Source organism: Dendrobates tinctorius, unplaced genomic scaffold, assembly GCF_039654945.1.
Source record: "Dendrobates tinctorius isolate UK_male_01 unplaced genomic scaffold, ASM3965494v1 ptg000107l, whole genome shotgun sequence".
NCBI lineage: Eukaryota > Metazoa > Chordata > Amphibia > Anura > Dendrobatidae > Dendrobates > Dendrobates tinctorius.
This window is the reverse complement of record NW_027361775.1, coordinates 4198437-4216640: the sequence shown is the minus strand read 5'-3', so window position 1 is coordinate 4216640 and position 18204 is coordinate 4198437. Positions and strand designations below refer to the sequence as shown.

Sequence of the window (18204 nt, the reverse complement as noted above, 5' to 3'; positions counted from 1 at the left end):
GCGTCCCAAAAATCAGAATAAAAAGCGATCAAAAAATGTCACATGCCCGAAAATGGTACCAATAAAAGCGTCAACTCGTCCCACAAAAAAACAAGACCTCACATGACTCGGTGGGTCAAAATATAGAAAAATTATAGCTCTCAAAATGTGGTGATGGCAAAAACTATTTTTACAATAAAAAGCATCTTTTAGCGTGTGACAGCTGCCAAACATAAAAACCCGCCTAAATAGTAAATCAAACCCCCCTTTATCACCCCCTTAGTTAGGGAAAAATAATACAATTAAAAAATGTATTTATTTCCATTTTCCCATTAGGGTTAAGGCTAGGGTTAGAGCTAGGGTTAGGGTTAGGGGTAGGGTTAGGGTTAGGGCTAGGGCTAGGGCTAGGGTTAGGGTTAGGGCTAGGATTAAGGCTAGGGTTAGGGCTGAGATAAGGGTTAGGGGTGTGTTGAGGTTAGGGTTGGAGTTAGAATTGGGGGGTTTCCACTGTTTGGGCACATCAGATGCTCTCCAAACGCAACATGGCGTCTGATCTCAATTCCAGCCAATTCTGCATTGAAAAAGACAAATGGTGCTCCTTCCCTTCCAAGCTCTGCCATATGACCAAACAGCGTTTTTCCCCCACATATGGGGTATCACCTACACAGAACAAATTGCAAAACAACTTTTGAGGTCCAATTTCTCCTGTTACCCTTAGGAAAATGAAAAATTGGGGGTAAAAATATCATTTTTTTGGAAAAAAATACGATTTTTTTATTTTGACGTCCGGGCGTTATAAACTTCTGTGAAGCACTTGGGGGTTCAAAGTGCTTACCACACATCTAGATAAGTTCCTTGGGGGTCTAGTTTCCAAAATGGGGTCATTTGTGGGGCGTTTCAACAGTTTAGGCACATCAGAGGCTCTCCAAACGCGACATGACACCCACAGACCATTCCTTCAAAGTCTGCATTCCAAAACGTCACTACTTCCCTTCGGAGCCCCGACATGTCCCCATACAGTAGTTTTCTCCCACATATGGGGTATTAGCGTACTCAGGACAAATTGGACAACAACTTTTGTGGTCCAATTTCTCCTGTGACCCTTGGGAAAATAAAAAAATTGGGGATTAAAAGATCATATTTGTGGAAAAAATATGATTTTTTAATTTTCACGCCCGGGCGTTATAAACTTCTGTGAAGCCCTTGGGGGTTCAAAGTGCTCATCAAACATCTAGATAAGTTCCTTGGGGGGTCTAGTTTCCAAAATGGTGTCATTTGTGGGGGGTTTCCACTATTTAGGTACATCAGGGGCTTTCCAAACGGGGCATGGCGTCTAATCCCAATTCCAGCCAAAAAAGTCAAATGGCGCTGCTTCCCTTCCGAGCTCTGCCATGCGCCTAAATAGTCGTTTACACCCACATATGGGGTATCAGCGTACTCAGGACAAATTTCACAATAACTTTCAGTATCCTGTTACCCTTGGGAAAACAAAAATTGGAGGTGAAAAGATCGTTTTTATGGAAAAAATATGATTTTTTAATTGTGCGGCTGTACGTTATAAGCTTCTGTGAAGCCCTTGTGGGTTCAAAGTTCTCACCACACATCTAGATAAGTTCCTTGCGGGGTCTAAAATGGGGTTACTTGTGGGGGGTTTCCACTGTTTAGGCACATCAGGGGCTCGCCAAATGTGACATGGCGTCTGATCTGAATTCCAGCCAATTTTGCATTGAAAAAGTCAAACGGCGCTCCTTCCCTTCTGAGCTCTGCCATGCACCGAACCAGTGGTTCCCCCCCACATATCAGGTATCAGCGTGCTCAGGACAAATTGCACAATAACTTTTGCAGTCCAATTTCTCCTATTACCCTTGGTAAAATAAAAAAAATTGGACCTGAAGTAATTTTTTTGTGAAAATAAGTTAAATGTTCATTTTTTTAAACATTCAAAAAATTCCTGTGAAGCACCTGAAGGGTTAATAAACTTCTTGAATATGGTTTTGAGCACCTTGAGGGGTGTAGTTTTTAGAATGGTGTCACTTTGGAGTATTTTGTATCATATAGACCCCTCAAAGTGACTTCAAATGTGATGTGGTCCGTAAAAATAAAATGGTGTTGCAAAAATGAGAAATCGCTGGTCAACTTTTAACCCTTATAACTTCCTAACAAAAAAAAAATTTGGTTCCAAAATTGTTCTTATGTAAAGTAAACATGTGGGAAATGTTACTTATTAAGTTTTTTGTGTGCCATATCTCTGTGATTTAAGGGCATAAAAATTCAAAGTTAGAAAATTGCGAAATTTTCAGAATTTTCACCAAATTTCTGCTTTTTTCACAAATAAATGCAAGTTATATCAATGAAATTTTACCACTAACATGAAGTACAATATGTCGTTAGAAAACATTGTCAGAATCAGTGGGATCCATGGAAGCATTTCAGAATTATTACCTCATAAAGGGACAGTGGTCAGAATTGTAAAAATTGGCCGTGTCATGAATGCACAAACCACCCTCGGGGGTTAAGGGGTTAATAAACTCCTGGGGTGCTTTGGCTTTATGTTTTGGGTCATTGTCCATCTGTAGTGTGAAACAACGACCAATCAGTGTGGCTGCATTTGGCTGGATCTGAGCACACAGTATGGCTCTGAATACCTCAGAATTCATTCAGCTGCTTCTGTCCTGTGTCACATCATCAATAAACACTAGTGATCCAGTGCCACTGGCAGCCATGCATGTCCAAGCGATCACACTGCCTCCGCCATGTTTTACAGATGATGTGGTATGCTTTGGATCATGAGCTGTAGCACGCCTTTGCCATACTTTTCTCTTTCCATCATTCTGGTAGAGGTTGATCTTGCTTTCATCTGTCCAAAGAATGTTCTTCCAGAACTGTGCTGGCTTTTTAAGATTTTTTTTAGCAAAGTCCAGTCTAGCCTTTTTATTCTTGATGCTTATGAGTGGCTTGCACCGTGCAATGAACCCTCTGTATTTACTTTCATGCAGTCTTCTCTTTATGGTGGATTTGGATATTGATACGCCTACCTCCTGGAGAGTGTTGTTCACTTGGTTGGCTGTTGTGAAGGGGTTTCTCTTCACCATGGAGACTATTCTGCGATCATCCACCACTGTTGTCGTCCGTGGGCGCCCAGGTCTTTTTGCATTGATGAGTTCACCAGTGCTTTCTTTCTTTCTCAGGATGTACCAAACTGTAGATTTTGCCACTCCTAATGTTGTAGCAATTTCTCGGATGGGTTTTTTCTGTTTTTGCAGCTTAAGGATGGCTTGTTTCACCTGCATGGAGAGCTCCTTTGACCGCATGTTTCCTTCACAGCAAAACCTTCCAAATGCAAGCACCACACCTCAAATCAACTCCAGGCCTTTTATTTGCTTAATTGAGAATGACATGATGAAGGGATAACCCACACCTGTCCATAAAATAGTCTTGGAGTCAATTGTCCAGTTCAAGACAACTGGAGTTCAAGACTTCAGGCAGTCATTGCCAACAAAGGGTTTTCAACCAAGTACTAGAAATGAACATTTTATTTACAATTATTTAATCTGTCCAATTACTTTTGGTCCCTTTAAAAAACAGGGTGGCACATGTTAAGAAGCTGAAACTCCTAAACCCTTCATCCAATTTTAATGTGGATACCCTCAAATGAAAGATGAAAGTCTGAACTTCAACTGCATCTGAATTGTTTTGTTTAAAATTGTGGTAATGTCTAGAATCAAAATTAGAAAAATGTTGTCTCTGTCCAAATATATATGAACCTAACTGTACCTGTATGAATTCAGCTGTATACATTTAACACTGGAAAGCTGCAGCGTTTAAAAAAAAAAAAAAAGACATAGTTAAAAGTTGCCTTGGTTCGAGCCACGCAGAAGACTAGTGGATTGCCTGGAGTACCAGGTCTCTTCCGTGTATGTATAAGGAGAGGCCTGTCACACAAGTGGAGTGGGTGGAGAGAAAATGCCTGGGGCCTGCCTGTCCAACTATTCTTCTGTGCGGCTCAGTCCTCAACAGCTATTTAACTATGCTTCAGAATTTAACATACAACTCTGGAAAAAAATTAAGATATCACCACATCAAAACCTTCTCATGGGCAGCCCATTTTCCAGACCTGAACCCCATTGAGAACCTCTGTAATGTATTTAAGAGGATGATGGATTGTCACAAGTCATCAAACAAAGAAGAACTGCTTAATTTTTTGCGCCAGATGCAGTGTGAAAGATTGGTGGCAAGCATGCTAAGACTCATGAAAGCTCTTTTTAAAAATCATGGTTGTTCCACAAAATATTGATTTCTGAACTCTTTCTGAGTTAAAACATTAATATTGTTGTTTCTACATGATTATGAACTTGTTTTCTTTGCAATATTTGAGGTCTGAAAGCACTGGGTTTTTTTTAAATTTTGACCTTTTTTCTTTGTCAGAAAAAAATTAAAAAATGTATTGCTTGGAAATTCAGAGACATGTCAGAAGTTTATAGACTAAAAGAACAATTTACATTTTACTCAAAAATATACCTATAAAGAGAAAAATCAGACAAACTGAACATTTGAAAGTGGTCTCTTAATTTTTGCCAGAGCTGTATATGGCTGAAATCATGCAAGTGTCTGATTGTCTAATACATGCTAAGAATATGTCGGGGACATGCTGTTTGTCCCTTCCTAATAAAACCAGTATGCAAGTAAATAATGTTGTAGAATGCTTTCATACTAATGTGCTGACTCATTTATAATGTTATAGGATGTTAAAATTAATTAGCATGTGGTTGACTCAAATGTACTATGATGATGTGTTAATGTATTAAAGGGAACCTGTCACCCCCCCAGGCGTTTTTAAGTAAAAGAGCCACCTTGTGCAGCACTAATGCTGCATTCTGTCAAAGTGGCTCTTTTACTTAGCGTCCCTTCTACAGCAGAAATAATTGTTTTTAAAATTGTTAAAAAATACCTGAATTTTGACAGGGGGGCAGGTCTTTCCCCCTCTGACAGACGCCTCGCATCCATCAGTCATTTCGTATTCGGCGCCGCCTCCTCAGTGTTCTTTTGAAATGCTGGCGCCTGCGCTGTACTATAGTTTCGTGGGCATGCGCAGTTAGCGCTGCCCGACGTGCCCGTGCTCTCAAATCACATACCGGCCTTCATATTGCGCGGCCACAGATCCCGCCCCGCAGTCGCTTATGATTTATTCACACTGCGGGGCTGGGAATCTTGGGCATGTGCAGTAGTTCTCTACGGCTCTCATGCCCAAGATTCCCAGCCCCGCAGTGTGAATAAATCAAAAGCAACTGCGGGGCAGGATCTGTGGCTGCACAATATGAAGGCCAGGATGTGATCTGAGAGCACGGGCACATCGGGCAGCACTAATTGCGTATGCCCACGAAACTATAGTACAGCGCAGGCGCCAGCATTTCAGAAGAACACTGAGGATGCGAGGCGTCTGTCAGAGGGGGAAAGACCTGCCCCCTGTCAAAATTAAGGTATTTTTGAACAATTTTAAAAATGAATATTTCTGCGGTGGAAGGGACGCTAAGTAAAAGAGCCACCTTGACAGAATGCAGCATTAGTGCTGCACAAGGTACCTCTTTTACTTAAAAATGCCTGGGGTGGTGACAGGTTCCCTTTAAGTATAAGGATAGAAAACTAGGACTCGAGAATTAGAATAAGATAGAGAGATAAGTATAGTTAAGATTGGAAGGCACATTAGAATCAGGAACTAGTTAGGTTTAACAAAGTAATAGTTAACATAGATAGGAACAGCCCCATTTAGGGAGTGGAATGGGTAATATAATGTAAAGTATTTCTGGGTTTAGATAAAGTTGGAGATAGTGTTGATGTGTTAAGAAAGTTATGGAACAATAGTTCTAGGCCAGAGGGCTGAAGGTCACGTGGATACTGAAAAAAGGAGGGAAGATACAGCGTCAGAATGGCCACAACAAATTTCAGTGATCTGTCCCTTAACATCCGAGGCCAATGTCCTGAGAAAGGTATGGAGGAGCAAGCGTTGGTTTCGTCCCCAAAAGGGGAAGAAGATGGAGATTCACAAACAGGTATCAGGTCAGGAATCTGGGAAGCTGCAGTGCAGATCGGAACATCCCATGGGCAAGGAATGCCAGCATAAAAAGGGATAGCACAGGCCGAAGGAACCATTACAAATCTAACATACTGAGCTATGTCCATGACTAAGTCTGAATTGCTAAGTAAGGTTGAACTGTTGCAAATTAGCAAAGAGTCTGTTATTGAATGTGTGGCTGCATCTGGATACGGGGTCATGGAATCCTCAGAACTAGTGATGAACTAGTGATAAGTGAATGTGCTCGGATAACTTGTTATCCGAACATGCTCAGGTGCTATCCGAGTACCTTGGGTGTGCTCGGATAATATATTGGTAGCCCCCTCCCTGAAATGCAGATGTAAGGAGGGTCTCATAGTAATGCAGACCCTTAAAATTTATTTAATTATACAGTTTGTATTGGTTCATATTTCAAAGGTGAAATCTATTTATTAAGGGTCAAAAGTTCATTTACAGTAAGCTATGGTATTCTCCATGAGCAGGTTCTATCCAGTTCTGTCTGGTTGTTCTTGGCACCCTTTTTCATTCTTTCAATTGGACAATTTCATGCTCTCCATGCATGTGCTGTGACAGTGGCACAGTTGCTACACATGCAGCAGCGGCGGCGATCAGTTGTTCAGCCGGCGAGACTCAGAAAGCCGGGGTCCCTCTCTAGCTTATTCAGCAAGCGCTATAACTTGACGAATAAGAAGGGAACCAATGATAGTTGCACAACTCTAATCATTGCCACTATGAAAGAAAAGTTTAGGAAGCAGATAGCCAAGTGCTGTACCTGGCTATCTCTGGCATTCCAATACACAGTGAATGGAACGTGATGTACATTGTGGCATTCAAGCAGGGAATTTGAAAGACCCGTTATGACAATGATTAATAGGGTACACTATTTAAAAATCTTTTGTCCAGTGGCTCCTGACACCTTAATATTAAACCACTATTAATCACATAGAAATATTTACCAGGTAGCTTTCCTGAAACCACACATGTACATACGTGTGAACACAGATACATACAGAAAGCACACATATGCAATTAAATAAGCATGCCACAAAAATTGCTTTGTTTAATACTGTACTTGTTCAGAAGTTGTTACATCTCCAATCCAGTTTTGATCTCTTAGAAGATGTTGGTAACTGAGACAATGCTTAACTGCAGTTGGGACGTTACCCATCAGCCACAATAAAGTCAGACAGGCTTGCTTTAATTAACAAATAACTGAAACGAAAGAAAAACATGTGACTTGTACAATTGCTTTGTGTGACTTCCATGACATAATATGTTCTCTTTTAAAGAGATTGTTCAATTTGCACATTCACTTCTTGTTAGTAACATCCTTTGAAAACAATCTCAATGTAACGTTCATTTTTCCTAAAGCTGCACCACAAGGGAAATGAAGTACTGCATAATATCAACTGAACCTTTCAAATTAATTGGTTGTCCATGTAGTGCGGGAAGGTCTCCAAAGAAAGAGAAACTCTACCTTTTAGCCATGAGATTATATTTATGACCTAACCCATTAAAGGGGTTGTTTCAGACATGATAGCTTATCCTTAGGATATCTTAGGGGTGTCTTCTTGCCGAGAGCCACTGATCTCCTGCTACTGCCGCATTGAACTGTGTTAGCATCCACATATAAAGCCATCATACTTTATATCAGGAGCTGTAGGGAGCATCATACAGTATATAGAAAGCTGTACTGACCATCATACAGTATTCAGAGAGCTGTGTCCACCATCATACGGTATATACAGAACTGTATGGACCATTATACAGTACATAGGGACCTGTGGTGAACATCATACAGTGCATATAGAGCTGTAGGGAACATCATCCAGTGCATAGGGAGCTGTGTGGGGCCATTATACAGTATATAGGGAGCTGTGTGGGGCCATTATACAGTATATAGGGAGCTGTGTGGACCATTGTACATTGTGTAGGGAGCTGTGGGGACCATCATACAGTGTACAGGGAGCTGTGGGGAACATCATACAGGGCATTCAGAGTTGTGGGGACCATCATACAGTGGTTATGAGATTATCTCCTAAAACAGGAAAAGGTGGAACTTGCTGCAGGCCAACTGTCCAGGTGTTGCTTGATGTGAGCTCCAACGACCGGAAGTTCCATGCATCTTACTGAACTTACTGACAATATGTGTCCATCATGTAATTTTAGGCATTCACACACTGGTGCCTTAGAGAGAATGGTATACAATCTATATGCATACAAGATCGCACTGCCATGTTTGGGTGACCTCGTTTAGCTTTACTTGACAACAATATTATTCACCCCATGACAGTGGGTCTTCTGTTACAATTTATTTAGCTTCTCCTACTGCAGGAGGAATCAGGTCTTTTTATCCTACAGGAGGATGGACCCATTGTATAGGGAGCTGTGGGGACCATCATACAGTGTACAGGGAGCTGTGAGGAGCATCATACAGGGCATACAGAGCTGTAAGAACAACCATACAGCGTATAGGAAACATCATACAGGGTATAGGGAGCTGTAGTAGCCATCATACAGTGCAAAGGGAGCTAAAGGGACCATCATACAGTGCATAGACAGCTGTGGGGACCATCATACAGTCTACAGGAAGCTGTGGGAACCATCATACAGTGTATAGGAAACTGTACGGACCATCATAAAGTATAGGGTGCTATGGGGAACATCATACATTGTACACAATTCTGTGGGACTATCATACAGTGTATAGGGAGATGTGAGGAACATCATACAGTGTATAGGGAGCTGTGGGGACCATCATACAGTGCATAGGAAGCTATGGGGAACATCATAGAGTACATAGGGAGCTGTGGAGACCATCATATGGTATATAGGTAGCTGTATGGACCATCATACACTGCATAGGGAGTTGACTGAGGACCATCATACAGTGCATTGGGAGCTGTGGGTAGAAACATACAGTGCATATTGAGCTGTGGTGATCATTATACAGTGTACTGTATAGTGAGCTGTGAGGACCATCAATCAGTGTATAGGGAGCTGCGGGGAATAACATACAGGATATAAAGAGTTGTGGGGATCATCATACATTGCATAGGGAGCTATATGGAGAATCATACTGTGCATAGGGAGCTGTAGGGACCATCATACAGTTTACAGGGAGCTGTGGGGACCATCATACAGTGCATAGGGAGCTGTGGGCACCATCATACAGTGTATAGGGTACTGTACGGACCATCAAAAAGTGTATAGGGAGCTATGGGGACCATCATACAGTGTACACTGAGATGTGGGACTATCATACAGTCATACAGTGTATAGGGAGCTGTGGAGAACATCACATCATAAAGGGTATAGGGAGCTGTGAGGACCATCATACAGTGCATAGGGAGCTGTGTAGACCATCATAAGGTATATAGGTAGCTGTATGTACCATCATGCAGTGCATAGGGAGTTGTGGGGAGCAACATACAGTGCATAATGAGCTGTGGGGTTCATCAAACGGTGTATAGTGAGCTGTGGGGATCATCAAACAGTGCATAGGAAGCTATGGGGAGAATCATGCAGTGCATAGGAAGCTATGGGGACCATCATACAGTATATAGGAAGCTGTGGAAACCATCATACAGTGCATAAGCTGGCTGTAGGGACCATCATGCAATTTACAGGGAGTTGTGGGGGGCATCATACAGTGCATAGGGATCTACAGGGAGCATCATACAGTGCATAGGGAGCTAAAGGGACCATTATGCAGTGCTTAGATATCTGTATGTGACTGATAAAGTAGCAATTCCAAAAACAGTGACTATTTAAAGTTGTCAATGTAAAAACAATCCATGCAATAACATGAGTGGAAAGAGTAAAAGTCAATTGCAATATGTTATTAATTTCCCAAATTGAAGAGGACCTAATGCCCTCCAAGAGTCAAATAATCACCCCCTGTAGTAGGCAGCCCGACATATTGAGTACTTGGTTCCATGCATTACGACACACGTAGTGTCTTTGTCTAGGTAAGTGTATGTTAGTCTTAAAATTTTCTTGGTGTTATCTAGATGTGTGGTGACTAGAGATGAGCGACTTTGCCTTTTTTAGGGTCGAGTCGGGTTTCATGAAACCCGACTCTCTCAAAAGTCGAGTCGAACGAAATCGGCCGACTATCAGGAAAAGTCTGAGGTCCGACTGAAACACGAAACCCAATGCATGTCAATGGGGAAGCAAAGTCGGCATGGAGTGGAGGACACCTACATGCCGGACTGCTTTTTTAAAGTGAGCAAAATATCTCTCTCTCTCTCTCCCCGGACGCTGCACATGTCATCTCATTGTCCACAGTGTACGGCCTTGCTCATTGGCGGAAAAAAGTCACGTGCAAGCATTCTGTGAAATCCGACTTTGGCGCTCAGGTCGGCGACCGCATGGCCGACCTCACGCTATGGTTGGGTTTCGCTCGGCGAAACCCGACTTTGGCGAAAGTCGGCGACTTTTGAATCTGACCGACCTGTTTCGCTTAACTCTAGTGGTGACCATCTTGAACCCCCAGGTGCTTCACAGAAATTTATAACAGTGAGCCGTAAAAATAAAAGAAATCACATTTTTCTCACAAAAATGTTTATTAGCCCCAATTTTTGCATTTTCACAAGGGTATCAGGAGAAAATGCAGCATATAATTTGTTGACCCCATTTTAGAAATTATATCCCTTTGGGGTAGTGATGATTTTGACTCCATGGGTGCTTTCCAGAAACAGGCAGCAGTGGATGTTGCTGAATGAAAATTGCAAATTGTCATTGTAGTCCCCAGTACTTTGTAATCCACTGTACGTTGTGGTGACTTGTATGTTGTAGTGACCAGTACACTGAGGTGTGGAGACATGCACTTGTAAATTAGACTGGCAGAAATGCCAAACATATGGATGTTAAATGTGGTTTAGTATATATTATGGATTATTTGGAAAGGGTTATTTGGATTTGGGAGCACAGAATTTGTTGAATTTCTTTCAGGGGCAAGGAGCAATTTCGCTTTTCCAGAGTCTTTCCACTAACAGTAACGTGGAAACCATTTATATTTCTGATAACAGATGATGAACTGGAGTGTACACTTACGTTGTTCGTGTATTGATTTTATTTTTTTAAGGAACATTTTACATAACATTTGGGATCACATTTATCCTGTGCGCCACGTTGAGCACTTACTTTAGGGTTTCTATCTAAATCTCCGAATGACATGATTCAGATGAAACTTCCGAGGGATCCATTTACTATAATGAGGCAGCAGAGTTATTCTGCACTCAGTCTGGCCTCTGTTCAGCATTATCTTTATTTTCAGAAGTGCACAAAAATATGGCCATATTTTATGCACGCCTAAAAAGATGGACAGCGCCGGATCACAGGCCAGACAGTGTTCACAGTGCATCCAGCTACCTCACTATAGGGTATCTTCCGCCTGGGGTTCCATCGGCTTCAGTGATTTCAGAGCTTTACATGGAAACACATGTGTAAGCAATTAGCAGAGCGCAGGATAAATGTGAACAGGGCCTTACTGCGATCTTTAGTAGGCAGAGTGAAAAAAATCAACAGCAAGTGAAGAATTGGTTTTCTTTATTTTTTACAACGTTCCTTGTGAAGTATAAGTGATTAGACTACTTTATTCTTCGGGTCGGTGCAATGCTAGATTTATATCATTTTTATCTGTTTGGCTGCTGTCACCCACTAAAAAAATGCTTTTTATTGCAAAAACTAGTTGCATTGCCATATTTTAAAAGCTATAATTTTTACACATTTCTGCCGACAGAGTCATGTGAGAGCTTGTTTTTTGGGGGATGAGTTGTCATTTTTATAGGCACCTTATTCGGGCACATAGCTTTTTGATTGCTTTCTATCCCGAGTTTTGGAAGGCAGAATGTACAAAAAACAGCAATTTAAGAATAGTTTCTTGGGATTTTTTTCATGCCGTTCAGCATGTGGTAAAATTGATAAAGCAGCTTTATTCTTTGGGTTAGTATGATCACAGTGATGCCACATTTATAATGTTTTGTTTTTTGGCGCTTTTACACAATAAAAACTATTTAGTACAAAAAATTATTATTTTTGCATCGCTTTATTCTGAGAGCTATAATATTTTTCTTTTTCTGCTCATGGAGCTGCGTTGTGGCTTTTTTCTTGCGGGGCAAGATGTCGTTTTCAGTGATACTATTTTTATTTACATTCGTCTTTTTATCACTTTTTTCCACTTATTATTCATCAATATGATAATTACGCATCGTGTTTTGCCTTGTTTTTTTTTTCTTTTTACAGTGTTCACTAAAGGGGTTAACTAGTTTGACAGATATATAGGTTGGGTTGATCCAGAGGCAGTGATACCTTTTGGTGTTTTGTTTTTTTTCATAAAAAATAAAAATCTTAATTTATGGGTACAATGTGTGTGTATATAATACATATATACATATATATATATAATACTTTTGCGATTTTTCAAAAAATATTTTTACAACTTTTTATTACTTTTTTACATAGTCCCACTATGGGATTTTAACTTTTTGTAGGCCGGGGTCAGACTTGAGAGAAACTCGGACGAGTCTCGCACGTCACTACCGGACACGGCCGCCGGCACTCAGATTGGAGCATTCAGCTACATTTAGCATTGGAGCACTGCAGATGCACGTTAGATCATGCACTGCCCATGAGCTATCTATCTTGCTAGTGCCTGGTGACTCGGATGTTGTCATGATGACATCGGGTTACAATTACAACGATTAGGCCCCACAATGACATCCTTGTGATTGCAAAATCGGCATCACGAATTCATACATCCAAGGTAGGTAAATAACCAGCCAACCTGAATGTATGGCTGTGTCCAAGGTGATAAAGGGTTTAAAAGGGTGGGCCAGAGGTTAAAGAAATTTTAATCTAAATCCCTATCTATTTGATACCGTAATCTAAACTAATTTCTAATATAATTACTTTAAAAATTATCTACTATCCCTAACTACACTATTTAACTGTTATTGCATTTTTTCCTTTTTAAGTGATTGGGAGTTCATATGGGGAGACAGGTACTTTGGGGCATGGGCCCCTGATCTTTTACGACCCTATCAACTCCCCAGAGATAGGTCATCAATGTCTGATATTTGTGAGTATAATACCTGGCACCTCCATCGATCATCTGCTCCTGGTGTTGGCGGCAGCCGGAACTGCTCAGTTATGTAGCTGCACAGCACAGCTTCATCTACTGTACATTGGAAATGACTTGGTACTGCACATCTACGCCCTATTCATATCAATAGGGAACAGATGGGCAGTATTCTGCCGCGGCCGCTATCCCGTTGACTGAACTGTGCTGTGCAGCTCTGTTACTTATCAGTTCTGGACACCACAAACATTTAGAACAACTGATCGACAGTGATACCGATCAGACATTGATGACCTACTTTAAGGATAGGCTATTAATGTTAAAGTAACAACAGGACAACCCCTTTACTATACCTAAATAGGTTTTCTAAGCTGGCAATCAGTTTACCAGACTCATTTCTCATAAGAGAGAATAGAGCAGATTATGCTAATAACACTCGGACTAAACTCTGTCAGAGTTTGGTCTGAGTGTCATCTTGCTGGTTGGATGCAGAGATCTTCTCTAATGTATCCGCGCCTACATGACATCCTAGTGCAGTCCGTTGTTTTACACCTAACCATAGACTTGAATGGGTGAGTGAGATCCGATTATCGGATGTACTCACAGCATGCTGCCATTGTTTTCTCATGCCAAATTGGCAAATCGCAGATCTTAGCTGCCCCATAGAATAAAATTGGGCCGACTGCTATCTGATAAAACATTGGATAGTAGTCGGATGTGTCACACGTTCATGTGAGATAACATATTCCAAGCACAATGCATAAAATAAATAAAATCAAAGAATACAAGTAATGTAACAATAAGGGTTTCTTTAACAGTCATATTAATGCCAACACCTGCTGAAGAATACGTACCAGTAAAATATTGCTCTGTAATGCCCACACTAATTAACACGCCATTATATGTTCTGCATTACTTTCCAGCTCAGATCCTTTTAATCTGCAAAAGCTGCATCCTAAACATTCAATACATATATCCCATAGCATCTCCTGCCACGATAAATAAATGTGCCAATATAATAATGACCATTTCCTGCCTTATCTTTCTCAGCACACTGCCGGCATATACAGCACATTACAGTAAATTGCACGCCTTTCACATTTCTGATCATTGATTGCAGAAGTCACCTTTGCATTATTTGCTTTTATGCTTACCCATAATATACAAATCTGAAATCTGCTGGGTATATTTTACTCTATCAGGTTGCTGGTATACATTTTCCGCCTGTATCCCAGTTCTGCACCAGGCATGCTCAGCTAAAGCTGCTATCGCATCTCTGTTAAAGGGGCCTAGATGCACAGCTGCTTAAAAGGGCAATACCACACTATGCTCAGATCTCCATACAAATGAATACAAGCGTCTTTCTTTCATAAATCTAATGATACGTCCAGAAGGAGGGTAGCTATTGATGAGAGGTAGATGGGAGTCTGACTATATTGGAGGATTATTTCAAAATGTTAAAAAAAAAAGTCAGAGGAGGTGGCTATTTCCATGTTTTCACAGTTTCTTTTTTTTTTCGTATAGGCTATCGCAGGAGGCTTTTGCTTACTTACCAAATCCTCAGTACGTGCACACGTATAAGGGTCCATTTACACTGTGTGATGTATAGTGCTATATGACCTCCAACGTTCTACTTGTTTGCTCATCAGCTGTGATTTTACAGCTATGCCTCTAGCTCCTTCCATCTACAAATAATCTCATCAGTATTAACTGTCCTTTCCTATCTCAGTAATGAGAAAGTCTGTATTCACTGAATATAGATTTAACTTCAGAACTGAGAATTTTGATAATTAATGACTGATCAATTCTGCCAGGAAAAAAGCAAATTTTTCTCATAATATGTATTACAAAGTTGCTTATTTTCTAATGTTTTAATGATTTACGAAATAAAAATGAAAATGAAGGTTACTCTGTAAATAACTTTTTGAGCCTTCTTCATTGGTCCAATAGTTTAATATTAGATTTGCGCACACGTCTCCTGAATACAGCAGCCTTTTTGCGTGCTTCGTTTTGGGAAGTGATTCTACCTAAATTTTATGGTCCCATCCTACATTATATAGGTACATTCCTTTTTTTCCTCACCTTAATTATAAAAGGTCTTTTTTTATTTTTAGAATACCTTTTTAATTTTCTTCTCTAGATACCATACACCATACAATTGTTGCAACATATTTGTTTCTGGTCATGAACCTACATGTAAAAACTTTTACTTTGGTTAAGGGTCATCATTATTTAAAAAAAATTCAAAATAAAAAATAGAAAGTAAAAAAATAAGAGATTAAGGTTTTGTAACTGTTTGACTAGTCAGTTTGACAGTCATAGGTGCCACAACAATACTACTTGCTATTGTTGCAAATTACTTCTTTTGTAAGTACTTAAATACTTAACTCTTTATTTAGAGATAAGCTTTTTTTTTGTCAAAGGTGGGAAAATTTTAAACCAAAAATTGGCTAAGTTTGGTAACAAAGTTAATAAATAAAATAAACATTACACATTTTTCCAAAAGGTATACTAAACCCAAACATGGCATGGGCAACAAACAGAGCGATAGAAAAAAAAACAAGCTAATATAATGAATAAGAACATGTTTGCCTCTTGCAGTAGCTCTAGCATCGTAAGGAGGTGGCAGGGACCCTCATTTGCCTTCTCTCTCCTATGCACTGTGCCCAATGGTTCCTGTATGTTTAAGTGTATTAATGTGTCATGCCTTATATGTAATGTTTTCCATGTCATTGCATATTCTATGCTATGACAATTTTACCAAGCTAGTGTGGGGATAGAAAGGGTTAAGTAAAAAGGGGGTTGGGCTAGCAGGCTGAAGAGGCAGCAATTTCCTGCTTTTTGAGCAGTGCCTGGGCAGGTTTGCCCAGGTCAGGACCCTCTGCCTGCTTGGGAGCAAAATATACCCCAGGAGGGGAGAAAGGACTGCCACAGGACTGCCGGGCAGTAGGAACAGGCACTGGGACTGAGGAGGTGCCCTCCAAGAGACTTTTAGCTCACAGGAACCAATTGGGAGCTGATGCTTCTGCTGCTGCTGCTGATGGAGCAGCCTCAGCATCTTTGAATAGGGACAGCTCAGGAATTGTTATCTTCTTTACTTCACCATCATTAAACAAGTTTGCCACTGTTGGAACTGAAGTGTGACATGTGGTGCATCCATATGGAGAGCAACCGTGTGTCAAAGGTAACCATCTGTGCCATAGAGCTGAGACTTGAACTGTCTTTTCATGTGCAAGGGGCTGGGGCAGTGCTCACTGACTGTGACCTAGTGGACTTGCCATGAATATCACCCCATGCCACCTTTTTACAGCACCAGCAATAGTGTTGGGAGCAACGGTCCTGACAGTAGTAGTACCAAACACAAATCACATTTAGCCTGTTTTGCAAATTCTGGCAAGCACGTTAGCAGGTAAAAAGTGGAGGGTGTAATGGAGTATATGTCCCAGCATCTCAATCATAGCAAGATGATATTGCCTTTGACAGCGGCACCATAAGCTGGAATCAAGATGGGACCATGATGGGGACATCATTACAAAACAGGGGACAATATTACAGGATGGGGGACATTATTACAGAACAGGAGACTTTATAACAGGATGGGGGTTAGAATTACTATATGAAGTTAATTGTAAAACTATATTACTGTACAGGGCCGATTCGGGGTTGAAAAAAAAGACATTTAAAAAAAGTAAAATAACGAATGACAAAATAATGGAAGACCTGTACCATGATCAATTAGATAAGCACCATTAAAAAGAATAAGAAACACATATAAAAATAAAGATGATCGTCATATATAAGAAAAACCAGTATCACTGAAAACGTAACCTACACCCGCAAAGAACTCAGCCCTACATATTCAAATATTTCCTGTATGCGGCTCATTTGTCTGGCTGAGTTTGAGACCTCTGCCTTAGAGAATGGAACCAAAATAGTCACAGAATGGCTAAAAGTTCTTGGCTCAGCTCAGATTATTACATCTTTGATAAAAAGGAGGAATAGCAGAAGAGACTTCAGGACTTTAATTGTGGCATTATTGGCATTATTCTTGCATGAGGTTCACTTGTCTTACTGCAACAAGGGAAGTATAAGGAAATCTATGAACTCAGGAGGGCAAGCAAGCACTGATTCAACACTATCCACTCTGCTTAGCTAGTTTTAAAGGCCCCCTGGCTTTAGGCCATTCACTGTTATACAGGGATCTACCTGCAATGGCCTTTGAGTTGCATCCCAAGAGTATTCTATTCTAAGCCTGGTGCAGAGTGCCCTATCACAGCCTGGTGCAGAGTGCCTTGCACAGCCTGGAGCGGAGTACCCTAACACAGCCTGGTGGAGAGTGCCCTAACACAGCCTGGTGCAGAATACCCTAACAGACTGGTGCAGAGTGCCCTTACAGCCTGATGCAGGTGCAGACTAGCCTGACACAGTCTGGTGCAGAGTGCCCTGACACAGCCTGGTGCAGAGTGTCCTCACGCAGTCCGGTGTAGAGTGCCTTGACACAGCCTGGTGCAGACCACCCTAGCTCAGGTTGCTTCAGACTACCATATTAGCCTGGTTCAGAGTGCTCTTATACAGCCTGGTGTAGAGTGCCCTAACACAGCCTGGTGCAGAGTAGCCTAACAGCCTGATGCACCTTGCCCTAGCACAGTCTGGTGCACTTTGTGCTAATGTAAAAATCGCCGGAATGTGGGATGCTGTTATGGACAGGAGGCAGATGAAGAGTTAACAGGTTTACTGACAGCATAGTGTTTCTCCCAATGAACTTTGGAAGATTATTTATCCAGGGAGATACTGGATTTAGGGCCCCCTCCAACGGCTTGATCTGCCGCCTTCGCACCATTCGACATCCTGCCGACTGCGCCAATTGTAGAAATCGCAGGAACGTGGGATGTTGTCACAGACAGGAGGCAGATCAAGAGTTCACAGGTTTATTAACAATAAGTATACTCTGCGCAGGGAGTGGCAGGACAAGGGGGAGTGTTAGGGTGAAGGACAGAACTGGGAGTTTGAACAGGGAAGAGCAGGAACGAACAAAAGTTCGATAGGTAGAAAAAGGCCAAAACTGGTTAAG

At 41.1% G+C, this 18204-nt stretch overlaps 1 protein-coding gene across 2 annotated transcripts in view; it reads right to left on the bottom strand.

Annotated features, from left to right (window-relative positions):
• Positions 1–14475, bottom strand: part of HMGCLL1 (3-hydroxy-3-methylglutaryl-CoA lyase like 1) — a 198482-nt gene extending 184007 nt beyond the window's left edge. Inside the window, exons 1-2 of one of the 2 annotated variants that reach the window (XM_073589137.1) lie at positions 14288–14475; positions 7122–7261 (exon numbers count right to left, since the gene is read on the bottom strand). In XM_073589137.1, the coding sequence (XP_073445238.1) occupies positions 7122–7217 (96 nt within the window). In that variant the 5' untranslated portion in view covers positions 7218–7261; positions 14288–14475. The remainder of the gene's footprint in view (positions 1–7121; positions 7262–14287) is intronic. The other variant, XM_073589136.1, reaches the window with a different exon arrangement.
• Between the last annotated feature and the right edge of the window lie 3729 nt (positions 14476–18204).